A 14,417-nucleotide genomic window follows, 5' to 3' on the forward strand; every position below is an offset into this window, starting at 1 on the left:
ACTGCTCCGGAGATTCTCCCGACCTAGCCGTTCACATATGCTCCTCACATCGGTGGGGGCTATCCCTGTCAGGAAGGGGGGGGGGACAACGCGGAAGTGGACGCCGAAGCAACAGAGTCTGCTACACGACGTATAATGAGAATATTTGCCTTTATATCAATGTTATGTGTAATCCAATCCAATGGAATGACAAAATCTACAAAAGAGCGGAGAACAACATACTGACGAACAGAAAACACAATGCAGCCGTTTAATCATGTGCACGGAGATCGTAGAGGACTATATATATATATAAACGTCATTCTCTTTCTATTGGCTCTAGGTGAATTCTCCGGAATATATGCTGCTGTGTTCTCACATCAGCTCACTCAGACTTTCTGTGGAAATAATACTAGAAGTCTGGCTGGAGAAACTCTGGGTAAAAATGTGTCTGTTTGAGTTCACATATAGCCTACAGCTCCTCCGGGTAGCCTAATCTCCGGAGTTTTTCAAGACATTTCCTTATGTGTGAAAAGGGTTATAGTCACTGGTTGGTTCCTTTAAAAATGTGTGTGTCTCTGAACACCTGGGATGGTAAAATTCTGAAACCACTAATCAGGTTAAGCAGAAAAAACAGCCTGGGACTGTGTACAAAGGGCCATTGGTGTTTATCTGCTGAGCCAGCAGGAAGTGCAAAATGCTGAGAAACTAATTTGATTTAACTCGTCTTATTCAACTAAAATTTGAGGGGGTGTAAAATTGTGATGAACCCTCCTCCACATACTTTTAAAAATGCACTATGACAAATTACATCTTTAAATGGAGCAAGAATTAGCCTACTTTATTTCCTCTTGGGGACAATAAAGTAAAGTTGAAAGTTAAGAACATATTTTTATATTTTTATCTTGTTGATTAAATAAAATGTGTGCAGATACATCCTGAACTATTAACTGACCATACTATTTTGCATCATTTTATTTTGATCAGAAGTAGAGACATTTTCCTATGTCATACTAAACTTTTCCACATAAATATGACAGCATTTCAATATTCATAAGAAGAAGTTTCTTGCAACAAATGTTAAAGTAATCAATCAATAGGCTATAGGGTAATTGTAAGATTTGATACCAGACATTAAAAAATAACCTTTATCAAACAGTACCTGCAATCACAAACAGAGTTTAAAAAGGATGTTTGTCAGCCTGTTTCGAGCAGAGCCAGTGTGAACCGGTTAAAACTTGTTATAACCGATTACTACTGGTTTTAACAGCTCATTAGTTTACCCTGAAGAACTAGAACTATGTGAGGGCTCGCTCCCTACCAGCTGATAGTCTACTCTCTCCTAGTGTGGTGGAATTTCTGTAGTTATTTAGATTATAATGTACAGACGTAATTAGGTTTATTCACTGTTCTCTAATGTCAGTCAGACCTGATAAGAGTTCAGCTGTTATTAGAACACCAAGTACAGGTTAGAGAGTGTCAACTGTTTTTCCTGATATCTGCAAGGATGTTAGGTAGACTTATTGTCTGCTCCAGTGTTATTGACGTCACAGATTAGTCTAGGTGGGTCAATGTGACATGACCTGATAATGGTAATGTCTTTAGGATATATGCGATGCCTTTCGAAAAGTTCTGCAGATGTGATTGAGCAAGACACGAGTACAGAAGTGTGATGTTGAATCATGTCTTCTCGAGTATTCTTCTTATGTATAAACTTTCATCAACGTAAACCATCTGAGTCAACTGAGTGTTACTGAATGTAGTCAAGTCTTAGTAATTTCTTCAACACCTAGTACCTGGAGCTATGTAAAGTTACTCCGCTAACACCCTGTCGAGAAGAGAAGACTTATATAACCACAGCCCTATGATTATCTGTCTAACATTCATTTCTAGAATAATTAGATTCAAGTATAATCCTTGATTCAGGACCCTAGATTAGCCCCCGGAGGCTCTCACCCCCGGAGAGGGATTAACTGCAACCCTCCTCACTCGGATGCTAGGTGTGTATGAGGTGTGTAGTAAAAGTCAGTAGAAGTGTGCCGTGGTGTGACTGTTCATACTTACCTCCCAAGGTTCACAGGGCGTCCTTAAGAGAGGCTCCGGTCTTTGTGGTGTGAATGATGAGTCAGAAAATGGTTTCAAAAAGTTTCAGAAAATTTATTGAAAAAACTTCAAAAGATATTCAAAATTTAAATCCAAACAGTAAAAGTCAAAATATAAACATTTAAAAAGTAAAAGTAAAATACAAATTGAAAAGTTTAAACCTGAGCGTGTAGACACTTGAGGTTTTAAAAGATGTCGGTCTCAGAGACTAAGTCCCAAAACAAGGATTTAAAAGTCAGAGTGACGTGGAGTCCTTTAGAAAAAGTAAAAAAAACCCCCGATCAGCTTTTCCACAGCATTTTTATAGGCAAACTTTTTCAAAGGTTCTGTAAAACCTCAACAATGCAAATTCGCAGAAGCATGATACATCCACCGGTGATACCAACTTCATATGTGGTTTTAGCTTGAGACCGTAAACCATGCAGATTGGCAGAAACGCTATACACCTACGAGCTCGTATGTGTTTTTGCTCAAAGTATGGCACACTTATCCTGACCTCACAGATGCATAGGCACTGCGGATGTGTGCAGGATTGACAGGATATGTAAAAGCCAAAAAAAAAATAGTTCTGACTACATGACATATGAATTAAATGATAAATGGATTAAATGATAATAAAAGAAAAATAACATATATGGTAAAAACAAATTCAACAATTGCAAAACTCTTTCTGATCTTTCAACAGTATTCTCTGTTTAGAGCACAATAACATTTTAATCTGTTTATGAGTTGTTTCCTTCCAATATTTGATGTATTTTTCTTTTTGATAATTTGATTTGGTTGAATCAGGGGGATGTTGGGGTCTTCAGGCTGGTCTGGTCTAATCTGGGGGGTATTAGGGTCCTGAGCCTGGTTTGGTAGTATACAGGTGTTGCTGGACAGCCTCTGGACCAGCTGGTTGAGGGGACTTTTCTCTGGCTTCAGTTCTCTGCAGCTCAAGGCGATGTGATGGTAGGACTGGGTTTAACTTGTTTTTAGGTGTTTATAGAATATGAGTGCTCTTTTTTGTATTTTGAGGAGGAGGGGATATTGGCCAGGTTCTGCTCTACATGTGTTGTTCGTTCTCTCTCTCTCTCCCTCTCTCTCAATTCAATTCAATTCAATTCAATTCAATTCAAAGGGGCTTTATTGGCATGAATTTCAAATGAACATTGCCAAAGCATAAAATAAAATGTGTCCAAATATTTGGACAGTACACAATAAACAGTAATATGAATATTTACACAACATTAACATTGATTATATAGTAAGTGGATAAATATACAAATGTGTGTGTGTGTGTGTGTGTGTGTGTGTGTGTGTGTGTGTTGATCATTGTCCCTCAGGTTGTGGCAAGTTAAAACATTTTGGGCAGCAGGATATGCCCTGTCTCCTTCTCCTAGGAGTATTTGTATTTTGGAGAGTTCATTGAGCTCTTTGAAATCTGTGATGAATAAAAGTTCCTCGTTTCATCAAACGTTTTACAATGTAGGAGTGCATCTCTGTCTCCACCTCACCTGTCCAACAGTGACCACATGTTCTGTTTTCTTTGGGTTGCCATGGTTTTTTGTGTCTTCCTGTTTGCCAGTTTGTGGTCACTGGGCTTGTACCTGGTGAGGATCAGTCTCTGCTTTCTATCTCTGACAGTAGAGAGACGGGTCTGACGGGGGGCAGTTAGCCTCAGTACCAACTGACATAGGGGACTCTTTTCTGGGCTCTTGAGTCTGGAGGGCTTTGGAGAGGATGATGTCTGTGGGGCTGGATGTATGCATGCATGTGTTGGTGTGTTTCTGTGTACGTGTAAAATGTGTGTGCAGAATTCAGCGTGTAAAGATTCTGTTGGCTGATTGTCTCAGCGTGTGTAGCTCTGATGTCTGAGTGGACCCCATACTTCACTACCGTACAGTTCAATGGGCTGGATGACACTATCAAATATTTTAAGTCAGATTCTCTCTCTCTCTAATATATATAAGAATGAAAGTTGTGTTGGTGAATAAGAAACTAGAAGGAATTACAAATGTTAAATTTACAATGTGATTACATTTAAGTTTATGTGGAACATTAATATCATGATTAAATCTTTGCGATGATTTAAAGTTTGTATCAACAAGATCATCGTGTTTAAATCAGAGCTTCTCAAAATGATCTTGTTCACCTACTCCAACATTTATTTAAATGCTCTGCCAGCAGATGCAGTCAGTCTACCGATCTTGTACCCCAACCCTGCTCTGGTTCCTTTATTCACTCGCCTCTTTATCTCCTCCAGTTTCTGGACCTCCTCTTTAAACCTTTCACTGTTCTCTTTCATCTTCTCAATCAGGAAGTCCAGATGGATATGAGTGGACAGTGAATCAACATTCAGAGCGATCTGCTCCAGTTTGACAACATGCTGGAAGGACTCTTCCAACCACTGATCTTTGTCCTTTTTAAGTTCGGCCATTTTCTTCTGAACTGTTTCCATAAGGCTTGTTTTCTCTTCGCAGTCTGCTTTACTTTAGTCAAACTTCTTTTTCACATCTTGAAGAGTTTTTGTCCCTTTCCTTGTCTTAGTCACATATCTCCACTTTTCCTTCACATGATCTGACACAGGGCATTTCCCTGTACATACAGTGCAGTGACTTTTTTTCATCACCTCACAGCCTTTGGGAGACCAGGCCACTGTGCATCCAGGGTAGTGACAGTTCTCCTCACAGACATTACAGGACACAGCTCCTTCATAAAACACCCATGCCCACATTCCTCCGCTGATAGATTCTTTAACTTTGTAGGGCTCGTCAACGTCTACAGTGAAGTTCTCATTGCTCTTCATCTCTCGTTCATGTTTCCTCAGGGCTTCCTGAGTCTGTTGGATTTCTTTCTGTTGAAATTCAATCAGCTCAACTCGCTCTTGCAGGTTTTGGATGCTTGCTGTCAGTCTGATGCGTTCGTTCAGAACGTCCACAGTTGTCTTCAGCTGTTGTGGAGCTTTTTTAAGCAGAAACTCTCCAAACTTTAACATTCCTTCCATTGTTGTTTCATGTGCATTTTTAAGGACTCTAGTTTCCTCTGTTCTCTCTGTATTTTGTAGGTTACTAAACAGGAAGTGAACAGGCTGATTATTTTCATCTTTGGCACACTTGATGTTTGCAGCATTGAGAACGTCAAGAACATTTTTAGGTTTCCCTCCATCTGAGTGTGTGATGAGACAGACGATGTTGTTCTCCATGTCTTTTCCAAACAGAGACGCCACTGAATCAAAGACGTACCTCAGACGGTCACTTAGTCGATTCTCGCTCGCTTTCAGCACCAGACCCACGACATTCATCTCATGAACTCCGTACTGTGAGCGGAACATGTCAGTTAATCTAGAGGAGATGGCGTCATCATGTTCAGGCCCTCTGGTATCTCCGTATCCAGGAGTATTAATGATGGTCAGAGAGTAGGGCAGAGTTTTATCTTCAAAGCCAAAGATCTCGTACACGATCACATCTGATGTCTGACTTTCACATTTCACGTCACTTTCTTCGTCCTCCTCTTGACTCTGTGATTGCTTCCTCTCGTCCTCTACGATCTCAAACCAGACATTGTCCTCCCACGTCACTCCCATGGCGTAGTTGACCAGAGCGTTGATCAGAGCAGATTTTCCCGTTCCTGTTTCTCCCACAAGCAGGATAGTTTTGTGTACTTTCATTAGATCTTTTTCACCAAGAGTCATTCTTTTTATGGTTCCAATTTTCTCTTTCTTTGGTGTCAGCTGGTAGATGGTAGGAGACCCTGAACGGATCAGGTGTTTGCAGGTGATGTGGTCATACCTGGTTGTGGTGTTTCTGTTGAAAGGTGAAGACATTCGATCAAAAACCAGAAAACATCTACAAAGAGATCCAAATGGGATCTTTTAATGAAAGCAGTTTATGCAGTTTCACACCAAATGACAATCAGGGCCAATTATTCATTTTTCACAACAATAAGTCTGAATGATCAGTCCCTCTAGGAGTTTCTGGATTTTTGGGGGATTGTTGCAGCCTAAAATGATTGATTTCGCGGCAGCTTTTAAAGAAAATTTCAATGCAAGTTGCAATGTTTTTAGACGTTTTTTTGCAATTAAATTGCGGCAGCAAGCAAACTATTTTCTTACACACACTTCGATGTGATTGAGTGATGCCTATATTTTTAACCTGAGCAGAGCCTTTAACTTTGTGAAGTTACATATTCCTCTCCCTCACTCAGTGACTTCTCCCTCTCTCACACACACACACACACACACACACACACACACACACACACACACACACACACACACACACACACCCTCACACACACACACACACACACACCCTCACACACACACACACACACACTCACACACACACACACACACACACACACACCCTCACACACACACACACACACACACACACACACACACACACACACACACACACACACACACACACACACACGCACACACACACACACACACACAGACACACACATACACACAGACACACACACACATACACACAGACACACGCACACACACACACATACACACAGACACACACACACACACACATACACACAGACACACACACACATACACACAGACACACACACACCCTCACACACACACACACACACACACATACACACACACACACACACACACACACACACACACAAACCGTTTGTATCGCAATTGTTAGGACGAATTTTCATGAAATTCATTCATCTTGGTAACTTCGTGAAATGTATTATTCCAGTCTGTCTACCACCTGTTAACACTCCTACCTTTAGGTGTCTGAAGCTGTAACCTTATATGAGCGAAGCACCTAAGTAGTAGCAGATCTATATATGGAGAGGAGCCAACTATATGTTGTCAGCAACTGTTTGCTAGACAGAGAGTCTACATCTGATACGTATACAAATCAGTGTCATGTCATCTTTATTGTTTATGGTGATGCACCCAAATAGAAAGGAATTTGTGGGTTGCACCTTTTTGACAGAATATAAGCAGCACTGTGAACACTGTTACTTTGTCAGCACTTTGTCAGTCAAGTGATTTGGAAGCATGCTTGTTTGATGAAGTTGTCTGACCTCGGCCGATTAAATGGTGTTATAATCTCCAGTCTGTTTCACGATTTCTTCATTAGATTTATACATTAGAAACAAACCCCACCTAACAGCAATCTTATTTATTTTTTTATTTTTTTATTTGTATATTTTGAAAGGGATGGTGTACAGCCAATTAGCTGTACCAGAGTTAGCTATAAGCTAATTTACTTCTGTGTTCCCTGGGCAGGAGACAGAGACAATGTCTCTGTGAAGAAACAAAACATACACTAACAACATCTTCACAACAGTAAGACAGTACACAACCACTGAACAATGGCATTACACCAGTCCACACATTACATTAAAACAATAATAGGCTAAGAGCACTTGACTTTAAAACGACACTAAAAAAAACTGCATATATCTCCAATACACCACAACAACAAAGCCATAATAACATTCTGTATCAATACACTACAGCATTATCAAACAGAGTTCATGAAAATGTGTTTATGTGTGATGAGGACATGATTGAGTTGATTTGAGCCACGATTTGATTTTAAATTTAAATTCAGCAAAGCTACAGCACTCTCTGATTTTACTCTGTATGGAGTTCCAAAAATGTGTAGCTCTAATAGAGACGGCTGATTTGCCAAACTCAGAAGATCTGTGCTGTGTAACACAATCCCCTCTGTTGGTGCTCCTAGTTGTTCAATCCAATCAGACAAGCTCTGTCCATGCTTATTTATTTAACTCGCCTTGCTTCTTTCAGCAGCTGTAATCGATCTGGATGCAGCAGCCTCTGTCACTGTAATTTGTCTTGTATGTTGTCCGTGCGTCTCAGTCATTCTCCTCCTGTGTGTTTTGAGGTAGATCGATGACTTTTGTTTGTGTTCCACCACAACGCTGCACGGGGTGCAAAACAGTTAACCCCTGCTTCCGTGCAGAACATCAGGGAGTTGCCTTGCACGGTTCTTAGCTGTAATTTTTGAAGGTAAATGTGCGACGTTTGTGTCGGACATGTCTGCATATAAACAAGGAAGTGAGTTTGGTCAATGGTCACCAAACTTCAGTGACGTATAGCTCGCCTTTTTCGCGGGGGACTGCTATGATTGGTGAAACTCGCGGGGGAAACCATTTAAATTTATCAAATTTGCAGAAAAGTTGTGGTGATTGGACAAAATTGCAAGGTCTCCCAGAATTCACGGGGATTGGTTGAATTTGCGTTAATTGTTGCGATCGCGACATTGCAACTTCCTGGACTGAATGATGACTAAAGACTGGCTCTCAACATTGACTGAATATAAGAAGACCTAAACACCTTTAAGTTCCCCTTATGGAGGCTACAGACTGAGCGCTTTTCATGGACTCAAACATCCCGTAAAGTCGTTAAAATAGAAAGACAACATAGTAATCCGATGCCATTGTAATCAAAGTCAAATCATCATCATTGATTCTAAACTGAAAAAGGCTCATCAGCATTTGTAGGTAACTGTCGTACTTTCACATTGACCGAACCATAATGATGATGTTCTACTGAGCTAACGAGACAGTTGCAGCGGATAGCTTCCATTTTAATTGATGATTCCCACCCTGTGCACAGTGACATTCAGCTTCTGCCCTCTGGATGGAGGTGTTCAGTCCCACGCTGCAGAACAGAGCAGTACTTACACAGCTTTGTTCCTGCCGCTACCACTGAACTGAACAAGCTGATGTATGTATTACATATTGTAACTTTTTCAAATAACAAGGTTCAAGGTTCAAAGTTTCTTTATTCGTCTCCCGAGGGAGAAATTTGTCTCGGATGCTGGGAAATTGCTGCATGGACAATACATCGAAAACAATATAAAAACAGTAATTACAAATGTGCAAAAACATTTAGCTTATCCGTGCTACAGTTCACCCAAGCGTCTGCTTATGTATCCATACACACATGCACATACACACACTCACTCCTACAGTCACAGGCGCATGCACATGTACACATGCCACTCCAGACAGTTTCATACATACATACATGTCTACAGTTATCGGTACATTGGGGGCCTCCTGGTTTTCTGTTCATCCTCTATTTTTTGCTCATTAATGAGCTTAACTGAAAAAGGGACTAGTGAGTTTTTGAAGCGGTTGTGTTTGCACAGAGGATCCCTGTACCTTCTCCCTGAGTTCAGCGAAACATATTCGGATTGCAATACATGGGAAGTGTCTGATAAGATGCTGTTGGCCTGTGTGATTGTGGCCTGCTCAAAAGATCCTGGGGGGTAAGAGGGGCACGCATTCCCATGATCTTGCCTGCTGTCTTAACCAGGCTGAGGATCTGAGCTTTAGATTTTACTGTTAAAACACCAAACCAGCTGGTGATGCCATACCGTAAAATGGACTCTATTGTTGCTCTGTAAAAGATTAACATAATGTTTTTACAAACACCAAACACTCTTAGTCTCCTGAGAAAATGGAGGTGCTGATGGATTTTGGATAACAAACACAATCACTCACTCATTTATTCATTGGTCCATTTATATCGATTGATTTCTAAAATTAAATTGCATTTTTATTTTATTTGTTTTTTTTACTATTGTTATTATAAATTGTACTGACCTATTATATATACAGAAACATTTATTTTCTATCTATTAATTAATGTATTTATTTTCCTGTTCAAAGCCATCACGTAAATACACAAAACAATTATTTTTTTCTTCTTTTTCTTTACTATCATATTTGTTACGAATGTTATTATAAATTATATAGACCTATTATATTATATCATATTATTTATTTTATTATTATTATTATTTTAAATCCTTGTTGTCATCCATTCTCTAAAATACTCTGAATTTAAGTCGACAGTCTTCTCAACATTAATTAGTTATTTTTGATATTACTAAAACTCTTTTTCTTCTCCTTTTAGATTTGATTTGATTTTTTTGTTGTGTTATTGTTGCCACCATTCTAATTATTACTTAATAATAATAATGTTCTGTTGGGATCTCCATGTGTTGAAACAAAGGTCCGGCCTGTAGCCACAGAAGCCTGAGTATGACTTTAAATGACTCTTACTCCCAGCATGCCCTGCCCTGCAGAAACACTCCCAGCATGCTCTGCAACATCTAACACATGTAGTGTAAGTGTAGGGTCGATAAAAGCAGTCGCCTCTCACTGTTCGATCTCTTCATGTGTGGTCTTTCTACACCAGAGGATACCTCTCTTCACAAGCTTCCAGCTTCAGGGGAGACACGCATTTCAACCACACGGCTTCCTTTGTCTTTATCCACCATTTGTACCTACCTCTCATGGTGCCCTCTCTCTCTCTCTCTCTCTCTCTCTCTCTCTCTCTCTCTCTCTCTCTCTCATCCACACACACACATCAGCACTCATGACCACACTCACACGTGCCACGCGGTTTGTTTGTAGATATCTTGTTTGCTTAGATTAGTTTATAATACAATGTTACAATTCTTAGCAGACGCTTTTATCCACGCGTACACAGGCACGTATGTTGTCTAAGTACTACACACAACCTGACCTGCTGACGAACACACGCACGTGTGATTTTTTTTATTCAAGAGAGAGCCTTTAGATGTGTGTTTGTCTGTGTGTGTTAGGCAGAGCTGGCCCTAACCATTTTGGTGCCCTAGGCAAGATTTCAGCCGTTGCCCCTTTAATTATAGCCAGTTTGAGCACCAAAGACAATATTCATCCAATTCATCCACTTAACAGGGGTGCGAACTTGTCACCTTTTGGCGAAATTCGCCGTTTCGGATCCCAAATATGTCATTTGTGTGATTCATTTAGATCTGCAGTAAAAACATTTGGAGGAAGGGGCCGAGGGGTAAATCTGCGACGCAAGCTGTCATGAGAACCTGATTCATGCTGCTTGCGGCCGGTGAGCACAGCCCCTGCGAACGTCGAGACATTTCACACTGACTGCAGTCAGAGCGCGAGCGCTCAACACAGCCTGAATAAAGTACTTCCGGGCCCTGTAGCCAATCATTGCAAAGATGTCGGCACAAACCCGTCCGCGTTGTTACAAAATCTTGGAGGTGCGCAGCTGGGCGAATAATTATTTTAATGTGATAGTGGACCAGGCCCTCACTGCTCTCCATACTCGTTTTTAACAAATGCAGGAGTTTGGCAACATGTTTGGATTTATTTTTGATCTGACCAAACTGCGTGAACTGCGAGACTGACCTGCAAAGACAGTGCACAAGACTGAGTGTTGCTCTGAGCACGTCCGAATCTCAGGATACAAATGCACCTGACCTCTTCGAGAAGTTGAGGATACTTCGAGAGATAAGGGAACAACTACAGCGCTTAAAACACTTTGTTACCTCAAAGGGATTGAAGGAACTTTCCCTAACTGTGAGATTGCGCTCAGGATCCTATTGACTTTTCCAGTAACGGTGGCATCAGGCGAGCGAAGCTTTTCAAAGCTGAAAAAAACTATTTGCGCACCTCCATGTCACAGGGCAGACTGTGCGGGCTTGCCATGCTATCAATTGAAAAGGACATTGTATCCAAACTGGATTATAAAGATCTTATTGCTGAGTTTGCGGCCAAGACTCTGACATGATCAGCTTCTGCGCAATTTACGCATGGTGAGTCCATCTCATTTGTTAGAGTTACAGTGCAGTAAATAATGAGTTGTGTATAGTTGTAATGAAAATGAACATATATAATGAATGAAAAGTGGCCTAACCTACTTGTTTGAAATGTCAAGATGTCAAAAATAAAGTGACTGAGCTGACTTGATGTAAAACCACTCGTGCACAGTTGATTTTTTTCCCCTTTGAAATAAATAGAAAAAAGTCATAGCTGAGACTATATGTATGATTATTCTACTTGATAAAAACGTATTGCAGCGGGATTATGCGTGCAGTAGAACTAGAATAACTGTGTCCGTGTGACTGTTATTCATGCGCAATTGCGCATCCATGTCAAAGAGCAGGGCCTCACACCCCCCCTGCGACGGCCCTGCCTATAGCCTACTGCCTATGCCACGGACCGGCCCTGGTGTTAGGGCTGTTGAAATTAATCATTTAATCGATGCATCGCGATGCAGACTAGACGATTAATGCATCGATGCAGGGACAGGACATAATCGATGCTGACGAGGGTTAGAAAAAAGCATCTGCTAACCGCTACATGTGGTTGTTTTTGCGCAGCGTTGAGTGAGTTTGTTTTACCTAAACACACACAGTGGTGTGTAATGAGAGTAACGTAGGCTAACAGAGGGATTAGTGACAGAAAACAACGTAAATTGAGTCCCGGTCCTGTGCTTGTTGACTTTATGGTCCTGCAGGCTCAGACCACAGTGCTCCGCTGCAGGCTGAAACAACTTGACTCAGTGTCTCTTTAGCCGACCGCAGCATGGATGAGCATCTTCATTACAGCTAAAGGTGTGTTTAAACTGATGCCTCGCTGTCTTAAGTCCAGGATAACTAAAAGAAGGGGGCTGTGTCGGTGACTCGTGATAAAGTGAGCGGCTGTAAACACAGTAGACTCCCGACAGTATCACCGCTAAGTGCACCTCCGCTAAAGCTGTGTTCGTTCAATGATAAACACTTTCTACTTCCGACAAGTTCTTCAAAATAAAAGTCTCCGGACTATCTGAAGTTGAAGTGCTTTTAATGTGAAACATCCATATCAGGACATGGGGTGTTTACAGCAAATGCAACTTAACACAACTCGTCTGAAATAAAAAGGACAGAAACAAAACTAACACTGAACAAAGCTCACAGCTAAAGACTACAACGTCCTGAGAAGAGAACACACAGTGACTTAAAAACATCTTTCTCTCATATAATAAACTAAACACACAAACACTTTTTACCTGTACTGTAGGCTACCTCTATAATGTATTAAGTTTAACTTACGATATAAAGGATATTGATAATGACATTGTTGTCTAAATCACTTTTTAAATTATACAAAAGGAGTTCATATTTATAAGACTGTGTGTGTGTGTGTGTGTGTGTGTGTGTGTGTGTGTGTGTGTGTGTGTGTGTGTGTGTGTGTGTCTGTATGTGTGTGTGTGTGTGGGTGTGTGTGTGTGTGTGTGTGTGTGTGTGTGTGTGTGTGTGTCTCTGTGTGTCTGTGTGTGTGTGTGTGTTTGTGTGTGTGTGTCAGACCACAGCACAGTTTGCACTCGCTAAGGTTCATCACAGACTGTTCACATGAATATGTTGTCACAAACACACTGAGTGTCTGTGATTCAAACAATTATCTTCAGGTATTTCACTGCCAGGCATCAAATGTTTCCAACCCAACAGACTTGAATTTATCCTTCAGCGTTGCGCACTGCAGTCTGATCAGCTCTGTGTGGAGTTCAACTTCTTGAACTTTTTCTTGTCTTGCATCAAAGACACTCTAATCAATCACAGGTACTGAAACACTGAAACACCTCATTTGTGTTGTTAAGGAAATATATTACTCACGTTGCCATGGTTACGTCTTCCGAGGAGCTGGAGGAGGGAGCAGCTGATTGGTTCTCTAAAATAAAAAAAAACAAGTGAGTGACCTCGGCGTCCCGTCAGCTGCCATCTTTATATTAACGAGTGAAGAAACTTGCTCAGCCCCTCCCCCCTTCATGCAAACATTTAAAACATTTCTCTTAATGTCGTTTCATATCAATGTAACGGTAACAGTTTGTCTCATACATTTCCCCATGTATTTCAATCTGCTGTTAAGTCTTTAAGTGTTCTCACCTGACGTTCAGCTCTCAAGGTCATGAAGCGCTCTGATGTCGAGGAGAACGAGCAGAGTTTATATCAGCAGAGGGAGGGCGCTGAGGTCACAATTTCACAGAAACAGCAGATGGAGGTCGCTCTGAGGTCACGAGTTCACAGAAACAGCAGATGGAGGTCGCTCTGAGGTCACATGATTTCTCAGAAACAGCAGATGGAGGTCGCGCTGAGGTCACATGATTTCTCAGAAACAGACCGCAACTTCTCTTCAGAAACTGCTGTAAAGTGAAGATGACAGTTTTTCTGACCTGTATTGAAATGTTTTCTTTATCAAAGCAAAAAACAGATTACCTTTTCAAAGTGATCTCTGCTCTCTCTCTGACTTTCTGTTTCTGTGTACGAAAGATTCTTACTACAGATATAAAGCTAAAATAATCAGAAGAGACAAACCTTATCCCAGAGAACACTCCTCCCTCCTTTTACTTTCTGTTTCACTCATGGGTAAAGTCCCTGTTTCTCTGAAATCATGTGACAACAAAAGATGCTTCATACAGACATAAACTCATGGTTAATAAGATGAACACCAGGAATGTCAAATAACAAACGTTTATACTTTAAATTAACTACGATCAGAACTTC

The 14,417-nt window shown here is 40.8% G+C and overlaps 1 protein-coding gene across 1 annotated transcript; it reads right to left on the reverse strand.

The window, feature by feature from the left end:
- Window positions 1-2,112: 2,112 nt before the first annotated feature.
- LOC136183225 (uncharacterized) lies at window positions 2,113-13,982 on the reverse strand. Its single transcript, XM_065965932.1, has 3 exons — window positions 13,800-13,982; window positions 13,530-13,584; window positions 2,113-5,867 (listed from the first exon to the last, which is right to left on the reverse strand). The coding sequence occupies exons 2-3, from the start codon at window positions 13,535-13,537 to the stop codon at window positions 4,556-4,558; spliced, it is 1,320 nt and encodes a 439-aa protein (XP_065822004.1). The 5' UTR covers window positions 13,538-13,584; window positions 13,800-13,982; the 3' UTR covers window positions 2,113-4,555.
- Between the last annotated feature and the right edge of the window lie 435 nt (window positions 13,983-14,417).

The sequence above is a fragment of the Labrus bergylta genome, chromosome 17 (assembly GCF_963930695.1).
Source record: "Labrus bergylta chromosome 17, fLabBer1.1, whole genome shotgun sequence".
Taxonomy (NCBI): Eukaryota; Metazoa; Chordata; class Actinopteri; order Labriformes; family Labridae; genus Labrus; species Labrus bergylta.